This window comes from Oryzias latipes, chromosome 16 (genome assembly GCF_002234675.1).
Source record: "Oryzias latipes chromosome 16, ASM223467v1".
NCBI classification, from domain to species: domain Eukaryota; kingdom Metazoa; phylum Chordata; class Actinopteri; order Beloniformes; family Adrianichthyidae; genus Oryzias; species Oryzias latipes.
The window spans coordinates 30,624,040-30,640,038 of NC_019874.2; the positions used below are offsets into that span (position 1 = coordinate 30,624,040).

General features: G+C 44.3%; 1 protein-coding gene across 2 annotated transcripts; it reads right to left on the reverse strand.

Annotated features, from left to right (window-relative positions):
• Positions 1–3,238: 3,238 nt before the first annotated feature.
• On the reverse strand, positions 3,239–11,425 carry ica1 (islet cell autoantigen 1). 2 transcript variants are annotated; one of them, XM_020710488.2, is made up of 13 exons: positions 10,991–11,425; positions 9,758–9,784; positions 9,514–9,685; positions 9,351–9,423; positions 8,290–8,413; positions 8,024–8,222; positions 5,478–5,603; positions 4,884–4,973; positions 4,718–4,812; positions 4,581–4,627; positions 4,283–4,474; positions 3,705–3,782; positions 3,239–3,629 (listed from the first exon to the last, which is right to left on the reverse strand). In XM_020710488.2, exons 2-13 carry the CDS (start codon positions 9,769–9,771, stop codon positions 3,508–3,510), a joined length of 1,332 nt encoding a protein of 443 aa, XP_020566147.1. In that variant the 5' UTR covers positions 9,772–9,784; positions 10,991–11,425; the 3' UTR covers positions 3,239–3,507. The 2 variants fall into 2 exon arrangements, with proteins under 2 accessions (XP_020566147.1, XP_011484140.1); XM_011485838.3 differs by having other exon boundaries at positions 11,035–11,423.
• Positions 11,426–15,999: the final 4,574 nt, after the last annotated feature.

Genomic DNA, 15,999 nt, shown 5'->3' on the forward strand with positions numbered 1-15,999 from the left:
TCTGTGTTGAAATGTGTTGTTTTTTTTTAGGACACATCTGTTTACATTTATGCAGAAGTTCAGAGAACATTAAGGCAGTTTTCTGGTTTGTATCCCTTGTGCTATCCTAGGCACTTTAACGTTGGGAGTTGGGTCATCTAGAACAGTGTTTTTCAACCAGTGTGCCGCGGCACACTAGTGTGCCGTGCCGTGGAAAATTGCCCTCATTAACTGATCAGTTTTTTTCACCTGAGACAACTGGCCAAGGTTAAACCTCTCCTCTCCCGCCATGACTTTGAGATTTTAATCCATGCTTTTATTTCAACACGTTTGGACTACTGTAATGCTCTCTATGTTGGGCTTTCCCAGAAATTACTTGCTCGTTTGCAGTTAGTCCAAAATGCAGCTGCCCGTCTTCTAACTGGTACACGGAAACAAGAACATATCACTCCCATTTTAGCATCTCTTCACTGGCTCCCAGTTCGCTTACGCATTGATTTTAAAATTCTCCTATTTGTTTTTAAATGTCTCCATGGACTCGCCCCAAAATATTTGTCTGACCTGATTCAGGTGTACAATCCCCCCCGCTCCCTTAGGTCAACAAATCAGACACAGCTGGTCGTCTCGAAGACCAGGAGAAAACTGAGAGGTGACCGAGCCTTCTCAGTCTTCGGACCAAAAATCTGGAACGAATTGCCCCTGTACCTCAGACAGATAAACTCACTCAGTATTTTTAAATCTACTCTTAAAACATATTTTTTCACTTTGGCTTTTAACTGAGTTGGAATCCGGACCTATTTTATGTGTTTTATGCTTTATATTTTCATGTGCTTTTATTAATTTTTGTATTGTTCAGCACCTTGGTGAACCTTGTTCTGTTTAAAGTGCTTTATAAATAAAGTTGAGTTGAGTTGATCTAAAAACATTTCCCATCTCCAGGATTTCAGCTCTGTGTTCATCCAAACAGGCCCTGATAAAACACTGAGGAGTTAGGAATATAAAAGATCTTAAAATACTTTTTCTTTGCGTTTATTTTATTTTATTAAAGACATTTTGATAAGAATGACCGTACCGCGATTCAGCTGCAGCTCCGGCTGTATTTGGGAAAAGTCCCGCCCCTTTGACTGTCTCCACCAATCATTCTTGAGGGGCTTAATCACATGTCATCAGTCTGACCAATCGGAAGTGGTTAAAGTCTTCACTTCCTTGTCCCGATTTAGCTCGTAAAGTCGCTCAGTTCTAACAAAAATACCAGCTAAAGCTCGTCTTTAGCGGTGAAGCTTTCCACAGAATCCGGTGTCAGACCGTGGAACAAGTGAACAAAAGAATGAAGCTCCGAAAAGCGATCTCCGCCGGCCGTTTTGTGCACTACATCTCCCATGATGCATTGGGTTGTGAGAGTGACAGGGCACAAGGAGATCTGTCGTTAGACGTCTTGAAACCAACGAACACACATCAAACTATTTTTTAAATCTTCTAACTTAACTTTTATTGCATCTTTTAGAAAAAAACAGCTGCAGTTTCCAGCTTTTTCTTCAACAATTATCTCAAAAATGCATGTGAGATTGTGGAGGGGCTGTAGATCAATACAGACTATGAGTTTCTCCTTCTTTTTTTAAATTTTTGGATGCTGGTGTGCCGCGGGATTTTTTTTAAGGTTAAAGTGTGCCGCGGCTCAGAAAAGGTTGAAAAACACTGATCTAGACCCACTAGACAGTTCGCTGAACCTTTTTTCTTCAATGATTTGTGATCTTCACTGGTGTCCATGGATTACATGAAATCTTTCCACATTTATCCACCTTTGTCATGGTAGGAGAACACGTCAATGGAAGGGGGGGGGGTCGTAGGATGGCCCAAGGGTTAAACGGGGCAGCATGCAAAACAAAGGACATGGAGAAGGAGCGTGGATGCTGCAGGAGGCCGCAGACAAGTGATGTGCGGTCAGGTGAGGCAAGTGAGGCACAGCCTCACCTGTCGTCATCGTGATAAAATGGAAAAGGGTAAATCAAGTAAATAATAATTTCCACTGATCTGTGTTAACCCTTGTGTTATCTTAGATGACCCCCCCTTCCATTGACGTGTTCTCCCTGGATAAAGGTGGAAAGATTTCATGTAATCCATGGACACCAGTGAAGATCACAAATCATTGAAGAAAAAAGGTTCAGAGCTCTGTCTAGTGGGTCTAGATGACCCAACTCCCAATGTCGATGTGGCTTGGATAGTGTTCTATGTCTATATATATGTCTATAAATAATATTCTCTGTAGGACAAATATGTTCTTGTTAGTATTTTATAAACTGTTAGCTGCTGTTGGATGAATGGTAAAATATTCAGTTCTTTCATTGTGAATCTGACTGTGCCTCACCATCCATCAACCTCACCGCACGTCATCGCCGCAGAGGTCAGAGGAACACGGAGCTGTAGCGTCACGCCACTCATGCTAGCTTCAAAGAAAGCAGCGTTCAGGCAATGAAAAGTCTGTGAAAACGTGCGTCAATGTGGGTTTCGGGTTTCCGTGTTCAAAACTCGTGTCGCTAAACAAGTTTCTCTGTCTGTTTTCAGGCTCCGTGTACAAAACACGCCGCCATTGAACACGCGCTGAAAGTTAAACTAGTTGAACTTTGACCAGTCAGAGTCTTGGATTTGGTAGTGACGAACGCGTAGCGTCCTCTTGAAGGCACGGAGAAGCAAATAGTTTATAAAACAGATCACGGAAGAGAAATGAATAATTGCATTTATTTTATTTCCCGGTTAGATTTAGACGACGCCCATATATGGAAAAAAGCCCGGAGCAATATTCACGACATTCCAAGCCTCTTCCAGCTGTCGGTGCACACGCTAGCCACCGGGTCCAGTGTGAACGCCAAATGCCCCGCGCGAGCATCGCTTCATGGTTCCTCCACCAACAGCTGCTCGCTCTGAGGGAAACCTTGAGGTTCTGCCTCACTTTCAAGAACTTCAACTATAAAACAGGACCACACCGCCTCATGGGGCTCTAAATTGATCTGCTAAGATGTTTTCAGCAGGAAAAATGTATTTTTTCCCGCCTAAACGGGATCTTTTATGTTAGGATGATGGAAAAAAAACTGATCACTTGTCATCAGCAGCCAGGAACTAAACTGATTTCAAAAGGGTTTCATTCCTGTTGTAACCCTTGTGCTATCCTAGGCACTTTACCCTTGGGAGTTGGGTCATCTAGACCCACTAGACAGTGCTCTGAACCTTTTTTCTTCAATGATTTGTGATCTTCACTGGTGTCCATGGATTACATGAAATCTTTCCACCTTTATCCACCTTTGTCATGGTAGGGAGAACACGTCAATGGAAGGGGGGGGGTCATCTAAGATGGCACAAGGGTGACTTAATGGGCTGCTGGGATTGGTCAAGATGGTACTCTGAAGACGTCTTAATGAAACCATCGATCCACATAAACGGAGGCGGCTCCTCCTCTGGCGTGGAAGACGACGGCACAGTGACGGCCATTTGCGTTCAGAAGGTACCGCTTGACCGAGGGATGCTGGGAAGGAGCTACGCCATGTGGAGGTCATGCTCGCCGCTGGCTCTGCCCACCGCGTCTGGATTGGAGAGCGGGTCCAAGTCTGCGAAGAGGTTGAACCACGGCGAGCGGTCTGTGGTCACCGCCGCTGCTTCTGGTGTTCACAAACAAACCGGAGCTTAACGTGGAGATTCAGGTAGAAGTGGTTTGTTGCAGAACACGATCCTACCTTTAGCTTTTGAAGAGCTCTGACCGGCTCCTGACGGGGTTGCCTGGGCGACGGGCTTTGGGATGAGGTCATTCCAATCTGAATGAGATGCAGATTTGGATTAGTGGCAGAAGAAAGGATCCATTTTGACTGAATGTTCTGATTATTGCACAGATTAAAGCACGCTTCAGGTGGGTTTTTTTTATCTTTACTATCTTAGTGGCCTTGAGGTAGAGTGTCCGTCCGGAGTCTGAAAGGTCGTGAGTGAGCCAAGTGATTCTTCTCAAAACGGGACTCAATGCCTCCCTGCTCAACACTCAGCATTGATGGTTTTAAACCATCGAATGAATCCCGAGCGCCGATTACCCCTCCCCCAGAGGAGGGGTCAATATGTTGGAGATACACCTTCGTTACCACGGATACCGAGTTTGTTTGCACTAATCCGCAGCCTAAAGGCTTTCAACAAAGTGTTTTATTCGCCGGTTTCCTTGAAACTGTTAGTTACTCCCTCGTTAACTGGAAGTGAACGTTTCTTTCTAATAGAAAATGATTGATGGACATCAAAGGTTTAAAAAGAAGACGTGATCTGTGGTTCTGACCTGTCGAGGAGGACAAACTCTGATCCAGCAGCTGTGACGGCAAGAAGCTTCTTTTCGGGGGTCCAGAAGAGGCGGAGCTTGCTCCCTCGTCTCCAAAAACCTCCATCCACTCCTGGGAGAAGCTGTCCTCGTCGGTGGACAGAGAACCCAGGATTTCGCTTAGGAGGGCCAGGTTGTCCTTCTCCTCCTCCTCTGCATATCAACACATGAAGTCTGATGAAGATTTTGCTACTGAAGAATCCATCAGATGCTCTTCGGTTCTTCAGCATTTGTGGAAGTTCTCGGTTGATGCTTTCACCTTGTTCAGGCTTGTCGCAGGATTCTCCGTTTGACAGCGAGAAGAGTCTGGAAACACGAGGAGAGAAAACTGGTTTCCACGGTTGGAACAGAGCAGGAGGTTCTCCCGGTCCAAACCAGCATCAGCTCCACACTCACAGCTCGTCTGCGGCCTCCTCCTCCTCCTTACTTCCCGCTTCACCTTCCTTCCTGGCTTCCTCCTGAGCCGACCTGCCCGTCACTTCCTGTGTGTCCTGGAAGAGAAACCGTAGGGCTGTTGGCGGCGCTCTGACCGTTCAGCTTGGCGAGCCGACGCCTCCTTCACCTTCAGCGGGGGGAGCTCAGACGGTCGGAAGCTCTCGTGGATGGCCGCCATGTTGCGGGACGTCTTCTCCCAGAAGTGCAGGAGCGTCGTCTGAAAGTAACACTTTTTTTCACAGATCTTTGGGGATAAATGTTGTCAGCTAAGATCTGTGAGTAAAAACACGACACGTGTGCGTCTACGGAGACCGAAGAGGTTCAAGCTACTGAAACTGCAAATTAAAAATATGAACTGATTTGACCAAAGAAAATAAACCTCAATTAGCAAAAAACAAATGTGTTTTACCCAAAATTTACTTACCAAAAAACAAAAACAGAAGACTTTTCTTTAAAAATATTGTAAATTCAAAGGAATAAATAAATTCCACCTCTAATATTTAACATATGACTTGTTAGCGTTTGATTCTAAATAAAATTATTTTGTCATTTTAATTTATTAAATATTTTAGGATATTTTGTGATCAATCAAAATGTAGTTTTTAACCTGATTTAATCACTTAATACATTTTATCTGTAAAAGTCCTGAATTTTTTGAAAGCCTATTCTTTTCCTGCTTTTATTCATCACGTGTGAAAAGGTGAAAACAGCTGACGCTCACCTGGTAGGTTGTCAAAACGTGGGACAGGAGGTTACAGCGGCTGGCCCCCAGCAGGTCCACCTTCTGACACACGTCGTTCTTCAGCTTATCAAAGCTGGCTTTGGTGGAGCGGACCTGGGCTTGAACCTGCAGCACAGACGGACAGAGTACTCCTGATCGCTGCTGCCCTCTAGTGGTTAAAAAAAAAGCTTCACATGAAATCAGCAGCAGCTTTATGGAGTAATATTTATGCCACCACATCGCAAACAAAACTTTCTAAGTTCCAATAAAATATGAAATATTTGCTTTCAGATACTATTTTTGCTCCGGAGGATTCACAGATCACACACAGGCCTGTTGATTGAATGTAATGTCTGCAGATGACATTTACAGTTTAATTTACAGTTTCAGGAGATCCTCAGCCACAAATTCACAAATCTGACTAAATAAAAAATAATCTATGCTAAAAAATAAAGTATGAATTTTTAAAAAATGATTAAAAATGAAATTTTCTTGTTTCAAAGAGACAACATTGAGGATAAAAGAGCTGGTTTGGCTTCTGAGCCTCTGTAGTAGAGGGCTGCATTGGGATTGGGTCCCGCCGGGTCCCGCGGGACCCAACGCAAATGTCGCGGGATTGGGCGGTTTGAATTGTACTGCGGGCGGGAGCGGGCGGCAAAAAAAAAACTCTCCGGGATCAGTTTTGCCATGAATATCTCATGAATATATAATAGTGGACTACATTAGGCTGTGCGGCTGTTGGAGTCTTATGTACTGAAGCTCCGTGAAGGCACCAGGTAGAGACGCCCAATGGCCACTGTCATCTAACCTGTTGTTGGGGGTGTGCAACGCCCCGCCCCGCCTCTTAGAAATTGTGTTCTTTAAAGCCTGATACCGCGGTCGCGTATGGGCGGAGCTATCAGCTAAAGTTCTGGTCTGATCGCTGCATGGAGCGATGTGTGCATCAATGCATGGTAGACACTGAGAATGTGGAGAGATCAGGTTTATTATTTTAAAGAGTTCTGCTTGATAATCATGTTTCCATGTGTGAGTTCATAAAATCATCCCAGAGAAAGTCTCTGCTTCAACTCCCGCAGTGAAAGCTGCGTCTCAATCTGACGCCGTGTTTCCATCTCTCTGACAGAGTTTGAAGCCAAAGCCCCTCCCCCGCCTCTTTACCTGCTTTTCCTCTCTACCTGTTCACCTGTTCACATCCTCTGCAGCTTAGAGTTATTTTCCCCGCGCTCCTCACTGTCTCCTACACAGAGAGCGCAAAATACGGTCATAGCAGGTTAACACGTTAGTCGGAACGCTCTAGCGCAACAGAAGGATGAAAGAGCTGTCAATCTATCTGGCAACACTGCGCGGGATAAGGAAGAAGCAGAGGTTTCCTGACAGGGACATGATGTCAGTGGATGAAGCAGAAAAGAACCTCAAACGAGGTTCATCGTGTTCAGATCTGCGTGCCAATGCCCCACTGAGGCGCAAAACAGCAAAAACGGGAAAAGGCTGAAGCTAAAAAAAAAAAAAGTATTTTTCCGTCAGGAAAAAATTAATTCATAGATTTTCAGCTCTGTTGAACCATTACAATGTTTTTCTTCCTGCAAATGACTTTGACCTGCATCTATCCCAGCTGGTTCAGCGCGCTTCAGGGCGTCTGTCTGCGCGCGGACACACGCACACTTTTTTTACCGAACAGGATTTGTGAAAATATATTTAATGATTATGTTGCACATTACACAAAAGAGGAATGCATGAAAAGATGAGACTGGAGGAGGGACATAAATCTCTTTAATAATATCAATAAAAATACGTGTTTTTTTCTGCGGGACGGGAGACAATACAAAATCAATGCATCTCTATTACTGTGCGGGACTAAATTCTATGAGTTTTGCGGGTGCGGGCGGGAGTGTAACGCATACGTTGCGGGAGCGGGCGGGATTGGTCAGAAATTTGGCGGGTGCGGGCGGGAGCGGGATGAAGAAAATAGTCCCGCGCAGGGCTCTACTCTGTAGCAGACCCCATGTTAGATGAATACGGCGATTTGATTGGTTAGAATCTGGACCAATCAGCAGCTGCTTCATGGCAGCTTTGTCACACTAAACTGAAACTTATGGGGGCAAAATCAAAGATAGGAAAAAAGCGAGATTAGACACAATGCATGCGAAAACACTCGTTTCACAAACGCAAAAATATTTTTTTGAAAGAAAAAAAAACAATTTTGAAGAAAATAAAAGTTTTTAAAAACAAAAAAGATTTTTTTCAAAGCAAATATTTAATATTTTCAACAGCAACTTAGAAAGTTTTGTGTGCGACGTGGTGGAATAAACACTCCATACAGCTTGGGAGGAAAAGCTGGTTCTTTGGAGAACTTTTGGAGATTATCTTTATTGTTTTGTAAAGTCTTCATTCCACCTGCAAACTTTCTCTTCTGACTGGATCTTTTGTTTCTCAACATTTTCTGTTGTTAACCTCTTTTTATCTCGTTTATTTGTTGTGTCTGTGTGGAAATGTGGAGGAAATCTGACATTGATTTTAAATCGAGGTTGTTACGAAAGGATACGAACCTTACGGAACTTCTCCATCTGCTTCTGCGTGTCGGGGTCCAGCTCCTGGGACACGTCCTTCATCCAGAGCAGGGCGCCGCGATACTCGGTGCGGGACTGCTCCATGCGGCTCACGGTCAGCCACGTGTCCGAGATGGCGCGGTAGCGGAAGGTCTCCACCTCCTGGTACAGGCGACACAGCGGCGTCCGTAGAGCCATCCTGCAGGGCGGAGCGTGAAGATCAGTCGACCCGGACGTTGAGAAGGTCGTGACCCCAGATGGCTCACCTCTGCTGGGAGGAGAAGCACAGGGCCTTCCCCGAGGCCTGCATGATCTTCCCGGCCCTGCTTTTGTCCTGAGAGCCCTGAGAGCGCAGGAACCGGCCCAGATCGTTCTCCTCCTGGGACAGAACTGAACAGGCAGTGTTGTGATCAGAGATCAAAGCAAAAAACATGAAAAGACTGAGGAGTCCCGGATTCTGGATCCACTTATGGATCCTGAGCGACCACAGGACCTTCAGGATCAACCAGCTTTATGGAGTCTCTAAAGAGTGCCTGTTTACTGAATGGAAATCTGAACTAATGACACTTTTCGCTGTTCTAAAAGTGATGAGTCATGGTTACACTGAGCTGCCTAGGCTCAACATGCTGGGTTTGATTCTAAAAGAGAAGAACAGAGGCGCCGAATGCTGAGGATGGAGCACCATCAGCTGCTCAGGTTGAACTGAACCACTTTTGCTCAACAGTGTTTCCATCAGCATCTTGTTTAGTGGAGTCCCACAGGGTTCGATCCCGGGCCCACTGCATGCATCAGCATGACGCCGTATGCCGATGATGCTGAGTTGTATTCTAAAGAAAGTGAACAGAAAATCTTCATCTTCTGCGGTCCTGACACCTGGTCTGAACTGGACTAGCTGACCGACCTTCAAAGCTTTTGTGTGTTGGAGAAACACCTTCGTTACCACGGAAACAAAGTTTGTTTGCACTAATACGCAGCCTAGAGATTTTCAACGAAGTGTTTGAGTGGCAGTTCCCTTAAAACTGTTAGTTACTCCCTCGTTGACATTTCTTTGATCCTAAACAACCACAGAACGTTCAGGAAGTTTTGGAGTCTTTAAAGCGAGTCTGTTTACTGAGTGAAAATCTGAACTAACGACTCTTTTCTTGGTTCCAAAAGTGATGAGTCATGGTTACACGGAGGCTCAACATGGTGGGTTTGATCCTAAAAGAGAAGCTCAGAGGCGCCAAATGCTGAGGATGGAGCACCATCAGCTTCTCAGGCCATTGAGGAAATCATCAGGTTCCTCCAGAAGAACCTGAAACATCCGAGTTCCCGCTCAGGAACTTACGACAGATCCTCCTCTGGTACTGCTCGATGACCTTCAGCAGCTCCATGCAGGTTTTCTGGATGGAGTGGAAGACCTGCAGAGGACGAAGAACGCTTTGGAAGTCACATGACGGCTTAGATCAAAGATTCCCCAGCATCAAAGACGATCGGAACGCTCTCCTCACCTCCAGCTTGGCGTCCAGGTTGGCGTCCGACGCCACCACATGCTCATCCTCCTTCTTCCCCGTGACTCTGATGAAGGTCTGCTTGGTCTTCCAGTACTTCTGCTGGAACTTGTTCACCACAGAGGAGTCTTGGCTCTGCACGAAGCGGTCGAAGTATTCTCTGGAGTAACCGCTGCAACGACAGGAACCACAGTTCTACGAGGGCCGTCTCCTCTGAGAAGACTGGGAGCAAAGCGGTACTCACAAATTCCCCTCCATCTTTCAGGTCGACCTGCGGAGAAGAAACAACGGCGTTCAGTCCCGATGTTCTGCTGGGTCGTGGGTTTAACGGAACTTTTGATAAAACACTGAGGACGTGACGTGGGATAAAAAAATAAATGAAACTCTTCTCTGGTGGACATGAAAGTCTAAAGAGGTTTAAATTGACTTAATGTTCAGCTGTTGAAGGAACTTTGGATGTCAAAGAGACGGCATTAGCCCTTATGCTATCTTGTGGGGTCCAGATGACCCCACCCTTACTTTGAGGTGTTATTCCCGCCATGATAAAGGTGGAAAGATTTCATGTAATCCATGGACACCAGTGAGGATCACAAACCATTGAAGAAAAAAGGTTCAGAGCACTGTCTAGTGGGTCTAAATGACCCAACTCCCAACGTTAACGTGCCTAGGATAGCACAAGGGCTTTAGGCTGCAGTGGGGGGGGGAGGGGGTTATCTGCCCTCAGAATCAATGGAAGGTGATGAGAAAAAACAGGAACCACGAGGTCCAACTCCTCATGAAAGGTCCGCATTTATAGCCACACGTGTCTCTGCAACAAACCACCAAAGTGGTCCGATCAGAACCCCCCCCCCCCCCCCCCCCCCACAAAGCTAAAGTCCTCCCCAGACTGGATCTGATGCCCTCAGCGTTTCCCATTGAAACTGAAACACAAAGTTCTATTTTTACAGAAAGAGTCAGTTATTTGAACCCTAAAAACCCCGAATCTTCCAGAATCGTCTGCTGTTTCAGGGAACTTTCAGCCACGAGATTCATCAGAACGTTTGTGTTTTTCTATCAGCGGCGTCAGAAAACGGTTTTACTAAATTCTCATATTTAAAATCTTTTTTTTAATATATTATTTCATTTGTAAACAGTGGAAAAATCCACTTTATAAAGTTAAATTAAATAAAAAAAGAATTTAATGAAGAAACGTTTTTTAAATTGTTTTTTGGCTTACGTAATTGAATAATTTCAAAAGATAAATCAGACTAATCTGAAATGTTTTTGTAAACCAAAACATCCGGACATGCGCAGGAAAGCATCACTGCTGCGCGCGCGCCATCATCAGAGAGCTCGCGCACGTCACGATTCACGTTTCTGAATCTAAAGGCGAATCTAGAGTTAAAAAGCCGCCAACAGCGGGTTCGTTTGACGGACGGTTCGGCCGCTGAGGAGCAGGTGGTTCGGCGTCGCGTCGGCTCCGCATCGCTGGACTCACTGTGCGGTGGCCTCGCTGCGGGGCGGGGGGTGGGCGGTACTCACGAGCCTCAGCCCGCGGGACAGGACCGCGCGCGGCGTCACCGCATCGTCAGGCTGGACGGTCCGCTGCGGGGTATCCGGGTCTGTGTCCGAACCAGAACCATCGACTGTTCACGGCAGGGACGCACCGCTGCTGACGTCATTCTCCTCAGCATCACAGGGGCGCATCCAAAGGAGGCCCCGCCCCCGGAAAAAAATATCCGCCTAAACCAAACAAAACCTGAGATGAAAACAAAATCTGAAAAATGTAAATGAAAAATCTGTAAAAGCACAAAAGCAATAGGTCCTTCCGAAATACACGGTTGAAACGACACAAGGCGGTCTATTTATGGTTCAGATCGGATCACAGATTTCCCAAGATGCATCACGTTGTAGTCCTAAGATCATGGCAGTATAAATCTGCTGGTACTTTTTGTAATGCTGGAATTTGTAAAATGTTATTTTAACAACAAATGTCTTTAAAATAATTCATATTTCTTAAAACAAACAAAAACTTTTTTTGAAAAAAACAAAACAAAAACAAATGTTTCCAAAGAAACTCTTGTTTTTAACAAACACCTTTTCCTGTTTTGTTTTATTTTAATTTTACACCCAAGTTGATGATTTTGCATTTTTGTGCTGACAAGAGTTAATCTTAAATTAGATTTGAAATGGTATTTTTTTTAACTATATTTACTTTTTCATTTCCTCACCGCAGAAACAACAAAATGTCTTTTATGATGAAAATTCTGTTTGTATGTTGGTGTGTGTATGTGTGTGTGTGTGTGTGTGTGTGTATGGGTGTGTGTGTGTGTGTGTGTGTGTGTGTGTGTGTGTGTGTGTGTGTGTGTGTGTGTGTGTATGGGTGTGTGTGTGTGTTATCAGTGAAATTTTAAATGTAAACGTGCAAACATCTATCAACAACAGACCGAGAGGCTGACTTAATAGAACATTTTCCAGAAAAGTTTTGGTCAAAAACATGTTTTACTTTTCCAAAAGGTTTTCAGCAAAATGATGGTTAAATAAGGACGTTTTTTTTTCATAATTCAAAATAATATTCAATTATCAAATCACAATTTAATTTGCAATTTGATTATACAATTTTCTATTTAAAATTCTAATCTTACATTTCTAAAACTAAAATGTTAAATAAAAGCAAAATCAGTTGCATCTTAAATTGTCCTGTAAGTTTTTCTCCATTAATTTAAATAAAAATGCATTTTGCAATTACAATTATTGTCAGAACTTTATTTCAAATGAAATTAAGAGTAGCTTCATATTTCTTGTATTTTAATTTAAAGTGGTGTTTTTGAATGGAAGCGAATTGGATAAAAAAAAGTTATTTGTTCTAATTTGTTGTTTCTTGTTGTAAAATGTTCTGGAAGTTTTAGTTTATTTGTTGATTTTTGTTCGTGGAGATTCAGAAAACAAGTTTTTCTGAAAATGGGATGCAGCTGTTCTGAACTTTGCCTTGATGTTGATGACGTTTCAACTTTGTGGTCTATTTAAAGATATTTCTGAAAGGATTTTGAAGATAATATTTTAGTTTTTGAATAAAATACTTCCCCAACGTTTTGCTCTGTAATGTTAAGCAGGAAGATCCGAACTGGGGGGTATTCCAGGAAGCATGTTTAACGCTTGTGCTATCTTAGATGACCCCCCCCCCCCCCCCCCCTTACATTGACGTGTTCTCCCTACCATGACAAAGGTGGATAAATGTGGAAAGATTTCATGTAATCCATGGACACCAGTGAAGATCACAAATCATTGAAGAAAAAAGGTTCAGAAGACTGTCTAGTGGGTCTAGATGACCCAACTCCCAACGTTAAAGTGCCAAGGATAGCACAAGGGTTACATAAAAACTAAAAACAATAACTCCAAAAATGTAAACAAAAAACACAGAAAGTAGTACAAAAATGTACAAAAACCCCACAAAATTGTAAACAAAAACAAAACATAAACAAAAACACAGAATATTGTCTTCACTGTTAGATCTCCTGAAACCTAGAAGAAGGGAACATAAACACATAAATAAATGACATAAATGTGTCTTAATCTGAGTTTCACATAAAGACTCTTTGATGTAAAGTTTTTTTTTACCTGTAATGTTCCGCTGAAGCTCCTTTCATCGCCTCCTGACGTGTCATTTCCCTTCAGTCCAGAGGATGGCAGTGTAACGCCTGGATGTGAGCGCGCTCACAAACAGCCTCTCCTCTGCTGTTTGGGGCCCCGAGCTTTCATCTGCTGGCTTCAATTTATCTCATCACACTGCACTTCAGCCCATCTAATGGCATGTACACTTTGTTGTCACCTAAAGGGAATTTCTTGTCATGCTCCTAAATTGATGTACCTGTTTGCAGCCTTGGACAGTGTTTGTGCTGCAGAGTGGAGGAGGGTGTGTGTGAGCAGCATGCAATGCAGCACTCACTCTTCTCCCACCGTGAGCCACATCTGAACAGCACTTTATGGCTTTGGAAAGTCAGCTTTTTGTCGAGCTTTGCAAAGTTAATTTGATTATCACCGAGGGAGTGTTGAACCCTTTGATCCTCCGGCAGCCCGAGGTCACTCCCTGCACAATGCGGCTTGTTTTCGTCTCGGATGAGCTCCAGAAGTGTGTTTTTTAGGAGCTTTTGCATCTTTGACTTGATGTTTTTGGCGAAGCGTTTCCCTGATATCCTCTGAAGTCTTTGGATCCGAGCAGACAGATAAAGGCGCTCTTACGGAGGGAATGTAATCTGGCTAAATGCTTGTGTCCTTCACCCTATCTGATCCTCCCGGTGCTCTCAGCGCCGTATCTTTGAAGCAGTTTTGAGCTTGAATAAGACAGGAAACCAATCGGGGCATTAAATGAAGCGATGCTGCTGGGATTCAATTCAATCAGGGCCGAGTCGGAGAAACTCCTTTCAGATATTGATCTGGGGCGTGTGTCAATATTGATTCCCTCTGACATTTTCTTACTATAATGACGACAGATTTGCTTTGTGGTAATGAGAGTTGTTATGAAGAAAAGAGAAAAAAAAAAACAATTATTGCAATGTGTGTGACATTTAAGGACTTTTTTATTGAAAATAAAAACAGTTTATTTATTGTCTAAATCTTAAAATCTCCAACAGTGAAATGGTAAAGAATCCCGTTGAGTTTGTTGGATGTTGAAATAGTTTGATTTAGATTTTTCTAAAAGCATTAAAAGATGAGAATTCCAAAGACTGTTCATCAGTAGAATCCCTGTAAGAGCTAAGAGGGGGGTCGCTCAGGGGGTCGGGCTGAGGTCACAGGTCACAGCAGACGGTGGTCTTTCCTGAGTCCGCTCTCTGCTCCGCTCCATTCTGATGGATCCACCTGTAGACAAATGGATCCACGTACGTCTGAGCAGGAATCTGGATCTAAACTGGACGGCTGCGTGGATCTGGGGCTGGGGGTGTACGACAATGGAGGAGCACCTAAACAGTTGGATGACGGGAAATGGGGGCAGTCTTACTCCGTGGCAATGGAGGCAAATCTCCAATGAACTCCTGCTGCTCTGCAGAAACTAGGTCCTGGAAACCGACACAGGATGTTTTTGGCTAAATGGATGAGAATGGAAAGAGCAGAAGATGATCAGAGTGGGACTTTAAAGGGTTAAAGGGCGGAGAGGTAAGAGTAGCAACACGAAAAGACTTACTTCTATCAAAACACAATTTCACAGATTGTTTTTTCCTAATTTGGATGAACATTTGCCACTATTTTAACCTCATTCTTTTAGCATTTAAAGGAGTTCTGCTCAGAAATCGTCTGATGTTTGGTGCAGCTAAAGACGTCTTTATTTGATGGAAGAGGCGTCTTCTCGGTGAGGAGGTCACGGGAGTAAAAACACCGAATCCGTCAATGACCTTCGTAAGTCATGGGGACACGGCTTTGGAAAAACTAAAGTCATGAAGGTCAGAGGTCATGCTGACATTGTTATGATAACTGAAGCAAGGATTTGTAAATACTTTGCCTGGTTGTCATGACAACGCTCAGGGAATCAGATCTCTGTTTGAGAAGAGACGATCTTCAGACTTTTATGGTGGTCTTCAGTTTCATTTTTTGGATCCATGTTGTGGCCTCACGAGGCGTCTAAAGGTCTACATCAGGAAGAGCTTTAAAAAAAAAAATCTTCCTCCATCGCGGCTGAAGTGCCCTGACGGAGAGCCACGGCGCTCGTGCTGCTCAACGCCGTCTCTCGCTCTGCACGCAGACCCAAACAGGAAGCTGGTTTCAGAATGGAAGGCGTCCGTCGCCCGAAGGAGCCGGCGAGTCCATCCTCGCCGTTTGTGACCGAATGGGTTTTTATTTCCTGCACTTCTTGCCATCTCCGTCTCTCTCTGGTAACTCGCTGGAACACATTTAGATCCTGAGCAGAACTCCTCAGTGCCCACTCATCACTCTGCGTGCTGTTTGAAGATTACTACGCTCACAGACATCCGCGCTGGGCATCCAGGCAGCTTAGAGGCCAAAATCCATAATCCCTTACCCTTCATGGGAATTCTCCATGCACTTCAACATGCTGAAATACAGCCCCGCCGCAGCAGCCACTCACGGCCGAGGAGCTCCTGCAGCCGGAGGCGGAGATAGATGGATGACATGTCTGAGTGAATGGGGGGAAGTGGAGGAAGTTAGATTTAAAAATAAGTTATATACCAAAGATAGGCTCTTCCCTGAAACAAAATTGGCAAGCAGACAGTAGAGGGATGTTTTGTGGGAGGTGTTTTATTTCTAATATATGCACAGCCCCTAAATCAGGCTGTCGGCGCGCGGCGGTAACTGCTTTATGTACAGCATCACATCTGAGGAGACATTTTGTCCAGAAAATATGGTGAGACTGCCTTCCTGCAGCCGTCTGAGTGAGAAATTTCCTCTGTGGCTTTGGCGCCTTATTAAAAAGCGTAAATAAATGTAGTTCCTTGATTTAGTAATCTGCATGAAGTGGTAATACGTACAGTTCAGCCGCTGTGGTTGAAGGACTGCACG

Coding starts and splice junctions, on each gene's coding strand:
- ica1 (XM_020710488.2), bottom strand. Junction 9,424..9,513: donor ACCTGGACGCCAAGCTGGAG/GTGAGGAGAGCG, acceptor CGTCCTCTGCAG/GTCTTCCACTCCATCCAGAA. Junction 4,628..4,717: donor GAGGAGGCCGCAGACGAGCT/GTGAGTGTGGAG, acceptor TCGTGTTTCCAG/ACTCTTCTCGCTGTCAAACG.